At 52.6% G+C, this 13,402-nt stretch overlaps 1 protein-coding gene across 2 annotated transcripts; it reads right to left on the bottom strand.

Annotated features, from left to right (window-relative positions):
• Positions 1–240: 240 nt before the first annotated feature.
• On the bottom strand, positions 241–13,001 carry sos2 (son of sevenless homolog 2 (Drosophila)). Of its 2 annotated transcripts, XM_061300379.1 has the most exons (23): positions 12,064–13,001; positions 9,413–9,538; positions 9,203–9,334; positions 8,979–9,143; positions 8,691–8,897; positions 7,895–8,038; positions 7,699–7,809; positions 6,635–6,733; positions 6,428–6,555; positions 5,692–6,347; positions 5,538–5,619; positions 5,333–5,455; positions 5,149–5,261; positions 4,809–5,031; positions 4,627–4,746; positions 4,397–4,559; positions 4,182–4,299; positions 3,927–4,099; positions 3,708–3,824; positions 3,384–3,627; positions 3,263–3,304; positions 3,072–3,175; positions 241–2,995 (listed from the first exon to the last, which is right to left on the bottom strand). In XM_061300379.1, exons 1-23 carry the CDS (start codon positions 12,145–12,147, stop codon positions 2,501–2,503), a joined length of 3,969 nt encoding a protein of 1,322 aa, XP_061156363.1. In that variant the 5' UTR covers positions 12,148–13,001; the 3' UTR covers positions 241–2,500. The 2 variants fall into 2 exon arrangements, with proteins under 2 accessions (XP_061156363.1, XP_061156362.1); XM_061300378.1 differs by lacking the exon at positions 3,263–3,304 and having other exon boundaries at positions 3,333–3,627.
• Positions 13,002–13,402: the final 401 nt, after the last annotated feature.

The following is a 13,402-nucleotide window of genomic DNA, read 5'->3' as shown; positions in this document are numbered from 1 at the left end:
ATTACATCTGAATTATTACATTATTACTAGCAAACTGGGGCAGTATATAATAAGGGTAAAATAAAAATATTTTTATTTCCTTTCCCTCAATATGACTCATCCCTTACCATTTCCTTAACATATCCAATGTTCAGTCTTACAATGTTCACCACTTCACCCCTAATCCTCGTTTGTAAATAAAAGGCGCAGGCCACTAAATGATGGAGAGCAGCGAGGGAGGGGAAGGGGGGGGGGGGGGTCTTAGAGTAGAAAATAAGACTGGGTAATTTATTCAACTCAAGACTGTTAATAATAATACAAAGGTGTTAAAAGGCCACATATCATCCGGAGAACCCAGCAAAAAAAAAAAAAAAATACTGACTGGAAAAAATAATTTTTTTTGCTTCTCCATTCAAAGAAGCGGCTTGTGGTGGGTGGTCAGCGTCATCATGATGGGAGCTGGGGACTGTTTGACGTCTTTTTTTTTTTAATTTGCGTGCGGGGGGTACCCTGGCTCCTCAAACGGGACGGCCTAAAGTGCGCGTGTCCCCGACCCCCCTCAAAAAAAAAAAAAGCCTTGAATGAATCTTAGCAAGATGAAGTGATCGCCGTATCGTGTGTGTGGTTTTCTTACAACTTCAGAGAGGAACAAAACGGCTTCCACTGGAGATTGTCATGTAAGTGCATTAGTTGTCTTTCTGGTTTTTATCTGACCGTAGCAGCATCGCTCATTATTATTATGAATGTGATTATTATTAGGCATTATTGAACTGAACAGCTACGGATGAGAGTACAACCAGAAACTTGACTTTATACAAATTATTTAGTCAGTGTGTATGTATGTGTATGTATACATCGAATATATATACACATATACATACACACACACTGACACCCACACGCACAGACGCACACACACACACTATCCACAAACATGTACAAGTTCATAGTCGTATAGCTTTTTGTTCTAAACCTTACATAGGCAACTTGTTTCTTATTTTTTTTTTGTTTCCATTTTAGCATATTATTAGAGACACCGTTAAGTAGAAAACAAAACAAAAAGGCACATCCGAGCGGCGCGGTTGGCTGGATTCTCAGTCCTGGGTGGGGCGGGGGGGGGGGGAGTTTGTGGGTATTTGGCGCTTAGGTCAGGGTCATTCCGATGTCCGCCGTTTTGACATCGTGGCTTGACGGGAATCAAAGTTCGCCTGAGCTCGATGTGCAAAGAATCCGAGCCGGGATGTCGGCGGAGGGGGCGGGGCGGAGCGCTGAGGGGGGGATGGGGGAAGGCAACTTTTTGTGTGTCTTGGAAACAGTCACAGTGTAGAGTTGAGGGGATGGCGGAATCACGGTCACCTTTTGCAAGTCATGTATAAAACGAAAAAAAAAAGGCGCAAAAGCAAACAAAGAATCCCTTTCCCTTATCCCCCTGCATAAAATACAGATAAGACTTTGGCAGCTGTTCGGTGAGAAAGAAGCGTAACAGTTGAAGCTACAACAGTGAGAACTTTCCCCAAATGGGATGCGACCATTTTCTATTTAGCCACCTAGCCGTCCATTTTTTGTAGAGTGCTTGTCCTCATTTGGGTCACGGGTGGGGAAGCTGGAGCCTATCCTAGCCGTCTTTGGGCAAAAAGCGAGCTACCCCCTGGACTGGTTGCAGGGCAAACACTAAAAACAGTCGGGTCAAAAAAAAAAAAAAAGAAAGAAGGTCAGATCGACTCGAGTGGTGTTCTGTCCTCTTTTGCCCAAGTACTGGATTATTTTTGGCCCAACTGTTTTTAAAGTGCACCATTAGACAATCGTCCATTTTCTATAGTGCTTGATTTCATTGGGGTCGGATGAGCTGGAGCTTATCCCAGCTGACGTTGGGCAGCCTGGACCAATCGCAGATATGCTCACCCAAGCGTCGACGCTGACGTTCACGCTGTGGGCAATTTTGAGTCTGAGATGGATCTTCGCGTGCATGTCGTTGGAATGTGGCAGGGAGCCCCGGGTCGCCGGAGTTGCGATGGGAACCCGGAACCTCGCAACTGCAAACCCAAGATCCAAAAAACGCACTTCCACTGGATGCGACTTGTCAACCTTCAGACATCACCCCAACAGAAAATGCATTTTACCTGCTGAAGAAGAGATTTGTAACCCAACAAAATGATCCATCCATTCCATTTCTAAAGCGCTTGTCCTCTTAATTAAGAGCGGCAGGTGAGCTGGATCCTATCCGGGCTGGCGGCAGGCAAAAGTCAGGGTCGACCCTGGACGGGGTCGCCAGCCGACTGCGGGGGCACATTTAGAGAAACTAAGATCCACTCTGGCCAATTTTGAGTCGTCAGTGAAGCTAACATGCACCTTTTTGGACAGTGGCGGGAAAGCACGGGGAGGGGGTGGGTTGACATGCAAACTGCTCACAGGAAGGCCAGAGCAGAGACCCAAGGCTCAGAACTGAGAGGCCGACGTGCCGCCCATAAGGTCCCCGCGGCCCTTATCAACATGGAGGGTTCGCAAAAAAAGAAGGCGTGGCCTACGGGTCCCCCGCGGCGCTGTTTTCCACCAGCGAAAGTCCGTGCAGCAGCTCGCGCTTGTACGTCTTTGGGGGGAGCTTGGGCAACTGCGGGCTGGAGTTGTGGCGAGGGGGCACGGGCGGGGCGGCGATGATGGGCGCCGGGAGCGGACACAGGCTGTTCTGGCTGGCGCTGAGCGGGCAGCTCCGGCGGGGAACGCGAGGCGAGGGCGTGCCGGGCGGCGTGTTGGGCGAAGCGGGCGAGCTGCCGAAGTCCCAGTGGTAGCGGCCCACGGGCGAGGGCTGCAGGTTGAACGGGTAGTTGATGAAGATCTCCGGGGGCCGCTGGGGCACGGGCGGCGGCGTGTCGGGGAGCGGGTCCCGGGGGGGAGGCGGGGGAGGGCTGGGCAGGGGGCCGTCCAAGGGGCCGTTGTAGCCCGGCGTCCGCGGCTGCGTCCTGGGCAGCGGCGGCGGCAGCCGTGGGGGGATGGCGGGGGGGCTGTCCGACCGAGAGCTCTGACGACACACATGCAGACAACACGCTTAAAGTCCGGCAACTATCAGGCAAGGTGCAGGAAGCCTCAAGTCTTACTTTGCTTTCCGACATGGTGTCCTTCCTTCGAGGCGGAAGTGGCGGCGGTTTGAGGAGCTCCTCCCCCAGCTGGTGGAGGCTGCCGCATGACACCGACTGGAACTCTGACAGCGGGCACAAAACAATACATTAAAAAAAAAAAGCAGTAGCCAGCATGCAAAGTACTCCGATTCTGACGAGTCAAAACTCACTGCAAGGCGGCAGGAGAACCGGAGCAAAAATGGAGTTGGAGCCTGCAAGATGCAAAAGAGAGAAGGTCACCTTTACTAATATGTAGAATGGCTCCAAATTCCACACGGGCCTCAAACGCACCGCCGTAGGAGCTGCTGAGGTCGTGATCCATGAAGACCGAGCTGAGGTCCGAGGAGGCCGACTGCGGCGGGGTGGGCGTGTTGGGGGAGGTGGGCACCGAGGCGGAAGCCGGCGTCTCGGGGTCCGTCTCGGCGATGCTCCGGAAGGTGAGCTTGTGGTGCGGCTCCCTCTCCAGGGCCTTCACGTTGACGGTTCGCACGGGCCGGATCCCGGGCGATTTCAGCGTGAAGGTCGTCTTTCTGGGCTGAGAGCGGGAGGAGAGCGCACGTTAAACCTCGCGCGGGCTTCCTTTCTCTCGCGCACGTCGGACGGCCGGCGGCTTACAAATCGAGGCGCTTGTTTGCAGTTCCTGGGCTCGATCTCCATGGACATGTTGAACAAGTAGTCTGAAAACTCCTTTTCGCTCCTGTTTCCCATCGGGTTTAAGTTCTCAAAGAACCGCTGAGGATTCAAAAACGAGTCAGTCGACACCAAACTTTCCAAAAACATCCCTATTTCCTCAACTTTGATGTTCTTGCACGGTCTGCATCGATGTGCACGCACCCTGATGTCGTGCTCCACGTTAAGGCAGTAAGGCTGGTTCTGGTACTGCTGGATCTCGCCGGTGATTTCCGCCACTTTCCTCCTCTTGCTGAAGTTGATCAGCTCCTTGCCGTGGCGTTTCAGGAAGTCTGGGTTGCCCTCCTCCGTCTTGAGGATGTTGGTAAGGTAGATCCCTGCGGTGAGGAAGGAGGGGCCACGTTTGAGCTCAAAGTGGACAACCATGCGGACGGGCGGGAAGGCTGGCGGTGGACGTACCAAAGAAAGGCACGCAGGGCGGGTTGATGGACTTGAGTTTGGCTAAGTACTTCTTGAAATGGTCTTGACTCAGTTCCACAGCCTCCTCCAGGATCCTCTTCTTCCTCTCCGGTATGGCCTGCACACACAAACATGGTCGCGTGAGGCCATCTCGGGTCAATTGAGCAGAAGCTACTACTCGGCTTCTGAGCAAATGCCTGGACAGTGCGGGTCACCTCAAAGGTGTGGTCCAGGCGGTAGACCGGGACCGAGTTGATGGCGCTGACCACCTCCAGCACGCCGTTGAAGTTGTTGAGCTCCTGAAAGACCTGCAGGATCTCGATGACGCGTGTCCACACCGCCACGCGCTCCTCCAGGTTCATGGTCTCCACGATGCACCTGACGCACATTTGGACGCTTAGTCGGTGCGCCGGCGCAAAGAGGACAACGTCGGCGCGGCGCTCACTTCTCAAACCACAGCGTGAGGTTGGTGGTGTGTCGGATCATCCGGAGCAGGTTGGGCGAGTTCTTTTCTTTGTCCTCTTTGGTCCACACGCTTCCCACCAGCTCAGACGGACGCACGGCTCTGCGGACGGATGGCCGTCAGCGCCCGTCTTTCCCGCCCGGCCTCGACGAGCGCCGACTCACCTGTAGAGCTCGGACTCCAGCAGGGTCAGCTGCCGGGCGATCTCGATGGGGTGCAGGGTCATGAGATCGAAGGAGTCCACCTGGCCGGCGCGGCAGATGTGCCACTCGATGGGCGGGGGCGTGCTGCCGAAGGTGAGGTTGTGGCTCACGCCGTTGGACTGCGTCTGCAGCTTGCGCCGGATGATCTTGTTGATGGACTCCACCCACTTGCGCATGGACTTGCCTGCGGTCAAAAATGGTGGAATGGTGAGGGCAAGTTAATGAAGAGCAAAATATTAGGGATACTTGGCTTTGTATTAGGGAAAAAAAAAAGTATGAAGCAACTTGGGAATAGCCTGACCTCGCAGTTGGATTTTGCTCTTGATGTATTCCTCTAAGCGAGTCCTCAGCTCGGGGTCGTTTTCAAAGTCATAGAAATGATGCTCCACCCACTGACGGAATACGTTGAGAACCCTGCGGAGCAAATCCGAGAAGCTGACACCACTGACCCCAACCCTTTGAAGGAAAAAAGGTAAACGTCTCACCTGAGCTGGACCGGCTGCACATATTCCTTGCGGAACCTCTGGAGCTCAGCCGCCATGGGCTGGTCGCCGTTCCACAGGGCCTGCCGGTCTTCCTCCGTGGGCTCCGGTTCTGGGATTTCGATCCTGAGCACACGCAATGAGGGAATGTCGCACAGGAAACGTCAACACAGTAATTCTTTGCGACCTGCTCGAGAGAGGAGCGTACCTGTCAATCAGCAGTGTCAGAAGCTCCTGAGGCTTGCAGAAGGATCGGTACGTGGTCAAAAAAGTGCGCACAAAGTTTGGATCTGAAAGAAACAAAGAATTTGTTCGAAAGAAAATATAGAAACAATAAGCTGCACAATATGACAAATACTCACCGGCATACATGTGGTAGGTGAGCCTCTCGATGAGTTTGACCACCGTGCCCGCCTTGATGATGGGGATGCCCGTTTTGCTCTGCACTTTGTCCTCAAACACAATGTTCTCCTCAGAGTCCTGCACGGCGAAGCGGTAAAGCTCCGGCGAGGGCAGCCGGAGCGGGTGCGCCCGCTCCTCGTGCTGCAGCTCCGTGTCCAGCATGCGGTCCAGCGTGGAGCGGTACTGCAGCGTGACCAGCGCCGCCATCCACGCCGCCTTCTCCTCGCCGGTCCGGGCGCAGAAGACGGCGCAGTTCTCGTCCTTGCCCATCAGCTCGAAGGCGTGCCGCAGCTCCGGCGAGTCCTCGCGGTCCACGATGCGCACTTTGCGCAGCACAAACTTCTCCTTCAGGCGGTACTCGGCGCCGCTCCCCGAGCCCGGCAGCCGCGAGCTCTGGTTGGCCTTGCAGCTGATCATGAGGCCGTCAAAGAGGAAGTTGTGGCGCTCGTGCTTGGCGCCGGCGCGCAGCAGCGGGCCCTCCAGGATGAACTCGCTGCAACACTGGCCGATGTCCTTGCCCTCCCAGCCGTCGATGCTCTTTTGGATCTCGTTCATGCGCTTGATGGCTAGCTGCTTGCTACGGATCTGTCGACTGTACAGGCGGTACATGGGCTCGCTGCGGGGGCATCACAACAAACACACACGTCAACACACGCACACTCCGAGCGCTGTCAGAGTGAATTTGGGAGAGCATACCCGGGCTTTCGCCGTGGCTGCTGCTTGCCATAGATGCGTTCCACGCTGGACTGGAGGTTGAGTAGCGCCGTGATGGCCTGCTTCAGACACTCCCGGTCATCCTGGTCTTCACTGCGCTCCTGAAGTTGCTGCACAGCGGTCATGATGGGGGAAAGGAGGGGGGCATCAGATCTTGGACCATACTATATTCCAAATATGAGTGAGTACCTGCAGGAGCTCAAAGTAGTGCATGCAGTGGTACACAGGCACCATCATCAGCTGCGGAAGGACGTACTGAACGGCCTCTTTGAAGCCTTCTGCTACAGACTGTGTGGGGAGGGGGGGGGGGGGGGAATCATGAAACCACTTGTGCACTTGATACAGAATCATTCTCAAGCAAAACGGCCATGTACAGTATATTTCACATGTTTCGAAAGGTTGACATATGCGAGGGCGGGGGCGAGTAACCGGAGAAGAAGCCACCGTAGTGGCGTCCATTTAAATCTCCTCTTCCCCTGATGGGAGCGATGGACAATCAATACGCTCGGAGCGGAGGATCCTCCGCAGTCAGCGGTCCCTAAAATGGACGACGAGTCCCATCCAAGTTTTCGACGAACGTATGAAGCGATTAGCCGACAAATTGGACTACAATTCGCGTCCTCTTTGTGGTGAATGTTACTTTGGCGTCAGCCCCCGAGCACGCTTCAGTGTTATTCTTGCGAGGAATGTCCACAAAAAAAAACAAAAAACAATGCGGCTGCAGTGAATAAAGCGTACACAGACGCCCAACCCGTCGCAAGATCCTCGCGGGGAGGAATTCCATCTTGGCTTCAAAGCACCACAGGAACAAATAGAGGGAGTGACCTAACTTTTACCTCTGTTTGTTTTCTTTCCAGGGTGTTTTTTTTTTTTTTAAAGACAGGGAGTGGTTTAGAGACGGTTTGTTTTGGAAAAAAACATGCAAGGCGCTGTAAGACCCGATTGAAGAGATGACTGAGAATAGAGGCGACTTAAAAATTGCTGTCATCCGTGTAGTTAGCATGATCGTGCATCCGTGTAGTAACCCCGCCCCCCTACAAACAAAAATTCCCCCACTGCTGCAAATACAGAAAATCTCAGAGTAACTGACACACACTGTGTGTGTCTTGACCTCCACTGAAACATTCACTGACTCACCAGAAGCTCCTCAACTCACTTCAACTATTAAGCTTGGGCGCAAAGTCGCCACCGGAGGGAGCCAAAGCTTTGCTGTTATTTCTTCAGCTTGAGCAAAATGGGTCAGATGTTGGTACCTGGAAGTAGAGGCCCACGGTGGGCCGGGCCATCAGGTTGTTGAAGTGCTCGTGGAAGTCTTTGCTGAGGATGTCCTGGGAGAGCGTCTCGTAGGGGTCGAACGCTTGCTCCTGCGCACGCAGCCGACAAGAACCGTATTACGACACGCGCGTCCGACCCAGATTCGTTCGGCGGCGGCGTGAGAAACGAGCGCACCTCGGCCAGGTCCTCGAAGCAACTGCCCACCAAAGGGTGAGGGCTGCCGTCTGCCGTCATCTCCACGGCGTCCTCGATGAGGCCGAGCAGCTTGACCGTCAGCTCGTGGATGTCCAGGATGTTGCTGAAGATCACCTCCACGTCCTGAGCGACGCAATCAAAAACAAAAGCGCTTTTTTTTTGCTTTGCTTAAAATGTCTTTTTGTCATTCCCTGTACATCTTTTCGCAACTTTTTTCTTCGTCACAAAATTCGATTTTCAGTCAAACAATAACTTGTGACTTCTCCGACGAATCTTCTTCCATTTGTACCTTTTCAGCTTGCATCATCCTTCATGATTGCTTTATCTGGCAAAAGGTCACGTTCATTAGTGTGATGTAAAAGGAAGGAGCGACGGGGGCTAAAAACAACATTGGAGTGGAGCAGAAGAAGCAGCGGCAGCAGGCAGGCAGACATAATTGGCGCTATTTTGGCCAGGCAGATGCCGTTCTTGTCTCTACATAATAACACGCTGCGCATTCCGCGAGGGCCTCCTCATCCCAGCCATGCCGCAAATTACCCGAAAAAGAGCAACTATGCAAAAGCCGCAGCCGAGGGCCCAACTTTCCATTCGCGCCTTGGCAATATCGCACGCCGCTCTTGTTTGGGTTTCATTTGCTGAGCTGTGAGTAATCCCTCAATACGCTTACGTGGGATTTGGCCCTAAATGCCTTTGTAATCACGCTAAGCTGGGAAAGAAAGCGGACGGCTCGTCAGACGGATTTCCAGCGCCGCGCCTCGCTCGCTCGCTCGCTTACCCGCGGCGTGAAGATTTTGGAGTTGGACAGGAAGTGGTGACGGAACACTTTGATGATGAGGTCCAGCTCGCGCAGGTACTGGCGCTCCTCGGCGATCTCCAGCCGCACCAGGTCGTCGTACGTGAGCTCGCCCGACGTGGAGGGCTCGTCGGTGCACTGCGACATCAGGCCGATGTCGTCCTCCTGGTCGAACATGTCCATCAGCACCTGCAACGTCAAAGCGCGGTCAGACGACCTGAAAAAAAAAAAAAAAGGCTCTTTTCCATTTGGACGATTCAAACGTTTCACCTTGTCGGCACACATGGACACTTTGATGTCCTGCTGGCTGATCTCGTAGTGGCGAATGTTGCCCACGTAGTTGCCCGCCAACTTCAAAATGTCCGCCGATATGTACTCCACCACGGCCACGATGTACAACGACACGTGGTAGTCCACTCGGTAGCCCAGCACCTCCTGTTTGGAAATGGCGAGTCAGCGGACGTCTCACGGAAATCAAGCGGCGTTTCTCAAACCTTAAGCAACGGGTGGATCTTGTCCACGGGGAGAAGCAGGGGATTCCTCCTCTTCCGCTTCTCGATGGCCGACTGCGCGTCGGCGATGGCCCACTTGTCTATCGGGTGGGGAAAGGTCTTCTGAACTCGCTCCTGGCGACGGCAAAAAGGGAAGGAAGGTTAACCGACCGAGACGCCTTGCAAAGACGGACGGCAAAGTGGCGTTTTTACCTCCACGTCCTGCACGGAGCGAGGCTGCGCCACGCACAGCATGTTGAGAAGCTGCAGGATCAGCTCCTCAATGTGCTGCAGGGCGTCCTCCTTGGCCTGGAGGTTGGGGTGGACCTGCTTCTGCACCTGAACATGACAAAAAAAATGGGACAAACGAGCGTTCACTTAAAAGCAGCTCAATTAGCTTATTGTCGTCATCAACACGGGCGCCATAAAAGAAGGGCGGGGCCTCAGGTGTACACGCGTTTCCCGAAAGGATGCCGTGGACGGACGGGGTCCAGCCCTCTGGCAGGAATGCAGTCAGTTGAGATCCTCAGGGCGAGAACAGGTGGACACCGAACGGCGAGGTCGGGCAGAGAAGCAAAGTAGGCCACGGGGAAAGCGAGCGCCAGGCCCCGCAGGAAGGAATGCGAGCGCTAAGACTTAAAAAGGCCAACGTCATCGGCGCCCAGCATTCCTATGCTCTGACTTGACTGGAGATGCTGCAGCGTGCAGAAAGTCCCCTCTCCGAGAATCCAGTCGCCGTGGCGGAGCGCGACGGGTTGTGAGAGCAAAAAAGAAATCAAAAGACCAAAACACCAAATCTTGCCTTTTACTCGTGTTATGAACTTTGGGCCAGTCGACAACGTGGAAAATCAGAAGCCACAAGTTGGCCTGGTTGCCGTTCCAGTGCGTAAGTAGCTGCACACTCACAAGACTGGCTGGAAATCGGACACCTCCACTTAGAAACACACACACTCTCGATATTTACAGCTCCGCATTTAAAAGCAAAAGCGGACTCTGAGATCAAGCCTGCACGTGTGCACTTGACCAAATTCCAGAGAACGCCGAGCTTGGTGAGTCACGGCGCCGCGCACTTCCAGGGGTTTCCCCCTTGCGCAAGCTACATTCACACCACGGTTGGCCCGCCTCAGCGAGGCCCGCGAGCAACACGTGTCAACCGCCGCCCACCGGACAGCGGCAAGATGGGAGCAAAGCGGCAAAATGCACAATTGAATGCAAAGGCATAAAAAGGCAGAGTGAGAGCTCTGCACCGACATTCGGGAGCTTTGTCTGTGATGTTGCACTTTTTACACTGCTAGTCATCTAATGCCAAAACAATTTAAAAAATAAATACACACACAATGCAAAAAATATCAAATCGGGATTTAGAAGATCCGGATTTGGCGCCAGAGTTAAAAAAATGGGTAAGGTTAAAATTTGGGCAAAACAAAGGCTGGGCCGCACAATAGCAACTGGCTTGAAACCGGCTTAACATTTCTAATTCAATTGATTATTCACTGAGCTGTGTATGTGAGGGGAGGGGCGAGGCAGGGGGGGGGGGGCACATTGGGCTCAGGTTGCAGGTTGTGTGTGTGAGTGTGCGCTCGTTATTAAAGCCAAGCATGTGTCACTGTTTGTGATTCACGCCATGACATCATCGGCCATTACGAGCAGACTGTCTGGGGAAAACTCGGGGCAGAGATCAACTGGCAGACAAAAGACACACGCGCGCGCAGGTTCGAACACACACACGACTGCGGACGACGTCACACAAAAAAACGAAAGCATGCTTCAGTACCAACGGGAAAAATCGCAATGACTGCCAGGTTTCAAACGTAGCTTCGAACTATCGGTGAACAAGTTTTGAGGCACAGCCAATAAAAATTTTAGACCTGATGATCAAAATGGTTGAAATAAAATGCCCAATCGGGATGAAGTTTTTTAATACCTAAAAATACAAAAATGGTGGCCAAGGTTAATTAAGGAGGCTCGTCACCGAAGCTTCAAACGTTGGCCGACGAGGGAACCCAGCGAAAGAGCACGGACGCGACTCTTGATGCCGGCAAAAGGGCAGACGGCGGGAATGCACAGTTGTCAATAACGGCGGCGCGGCGGAGGCTAAATGAGGCCGTCGTGGTCCGGAATAGCCGGGACGACACGCAAGCACAACAGCGCACCGTCATCCACACACAAATGGTGCCATCAACCAGTGGCTCACTTCTTCTTTTTTTTAAATGTAAACAAAAGAATGGAGAATATTCAACTGTTTTTTTTGACATTCAATTTGATGAAACCAGTCATGCTGCTGCTCATGATGATGAAGACGGAGAGGAAAAGGAAAGTTGTAATTCTGCTGAGCAAGGACATTCAAATTAAAATGACTTCCCCTTCTGGAAGTTTCATTTACAGTAGGCCCTTGGGAACAATGTTGGACGGTGGACGGTGACTAAAGTAACAGTTAGCACAAGTATGCACACCCTCCCAGATCACGTGGCTGCGTTGGGATTTCAACAATCACGTTCGAAAGGATGTTCATTGGGAGGAAGTCAGGACACACTTGCTCGCATTTTGAGCGATCAAGGTAGCCACCAGGTTGCTACAAGAGGGTGGCAAAGCACTACTTTTGTCTAAACCTAGCCACTCAAATCACACTTGACACCAAGATGATGCCAAATGAATATTCGGGTGTGCAAAAATAGCAAACAGGTGACATTTTAGGTTCATGTGTGGATTCCTAACCAAATTTTCGTGACGATGTTGTCAATCATCACTTCCTGGAAAATAATATTTATATTTAGCACAGAAAAGCCCCAAAGAGTAAATGCAATGGTTTGTTTTGGTGGCAAAGGTTTGCTCGACGAAGACGTTTTGCTGTTGTTGCTCATTACCTTGCGCAGGGCTTGCACGAAGAGGCCTCTCCACTTGTGACTGTTCTCGTCACTGGAAAAGTCGTAGATCTGCTGGGGCTGCATCGCTGCTGCTGCTGCTGCTTCTGCTGCGGTGGCGGCTCCTGGCGTTGCCGTGCTCCGGCCCGAACTGTCAGCATCGGCCCCGGCGGATAGTTAGCCCGCTTTTGTGGGTGGGTGGGTCAGTCCAGGGCGGCGAGCACGGCGAAAGAGTCCGTCTGTTCGTCCGTCCAACGCGGCCGGTTGGCTTCGATCGTATACGAACCGGGCTGGGCGGGGAGGTCGTTGCGTTAAGGCGTTGAAAAGCAATCTACATTCGGGGTTAGGCACATGTAGCTCCGGGGTCCACTCGTTAGCTTTGCCGGCTAACGAGGGGGGTTAGCCCACCGTTCGGTGTAAACACAGCACGGCGGCTAACTCGGAAGCTAACGGCTAACAACAAGGTGGCTAAGCGACACCCTCGCCGGTTCTAAACGATTACAGGCACGTTAAGTTGAATCAAGTGGCGGCATTTGGGGCCAAGAAGCCCGATAACGGGCAAAATTGGGAACGCGGTGGGTTCCGGGGCGCCTTCGAAGACACCTGTAACGCTAGCACGTTAGCTCGGCGGAGCAAAGCCGCCGCTGGCCTCCGACGAACAAGACACTTTCTCCGCCGTCACATGCGGACAGCTTGGAAGCGTTGAAAATCCTCCCTCAAACAAAAACAAAACAAAAGAAAATAGTCGCACAGCAGTGGTCCCAAAGTCAACAAGGGTGGCGACACGGTCAAGTCCCGCCGTGGGAAAGTCTTCTGTGAGCGGTGCGGCGCAGGAGGAGGAGGCGCAGCCAGCCGGGATGGTTTTGGGTTCGCTTTGGGAAGTCGGACAAGATGTTCGTTCGGGGCAACTCCGCTGTCTGCCTGCCTGCCTGCTTGCTTACTGGCGTCCTTCAGATGAACTATTCAAGCAAAATAAAAAAAAAAACAAGACTGACATGAGTGACACGTCTTCCACAAAAACGATGTTTTTTATTTTTGTTTTTTTTACAATGCATCCGAGTCTTGCTTGGTTTATTCACGAAATGGCTTATAACAAAAGCACATTTCACTCGAAGCGACGTTACATAACTTTTATTTTTAAAAAGTAATATTTTAAAAACTATTGTATTTTTCCCGTTCTATCTCGAGCGAATGTAAATAATAACATCTGTTATGCAAAGCGCTTTTTACGACGACAGCTGTTGTGAAAGCGCGATATAAATAAAGCTGTATTAACTATCTATATTGTTCCTTTGAAAATCATTACATTACACTATACGTGAAACACATTGTATTAAACAAA

The sequence above is a fragment of the Syngnathus typhle genome, linkage group LG16, assembly GCF_033458585.1.
Source record: "Syngnathus typhle isolate RoL2023-S1 ecotype Sweden linkage group LG16, RoL_Styp_1.0, whole genome shotgun sequence".
Lineage (NCBI taxonomy): Eukaryota > Metazoa > Chordata > Actinopteri > Syngnathiformes > Syngnathidae > Syngnathus > Syngnathus typhle.
Note: the sequence above shows the minus strand (reverse complement) of the source record. Positions and strands in the feature narration are given on the sequence as shown.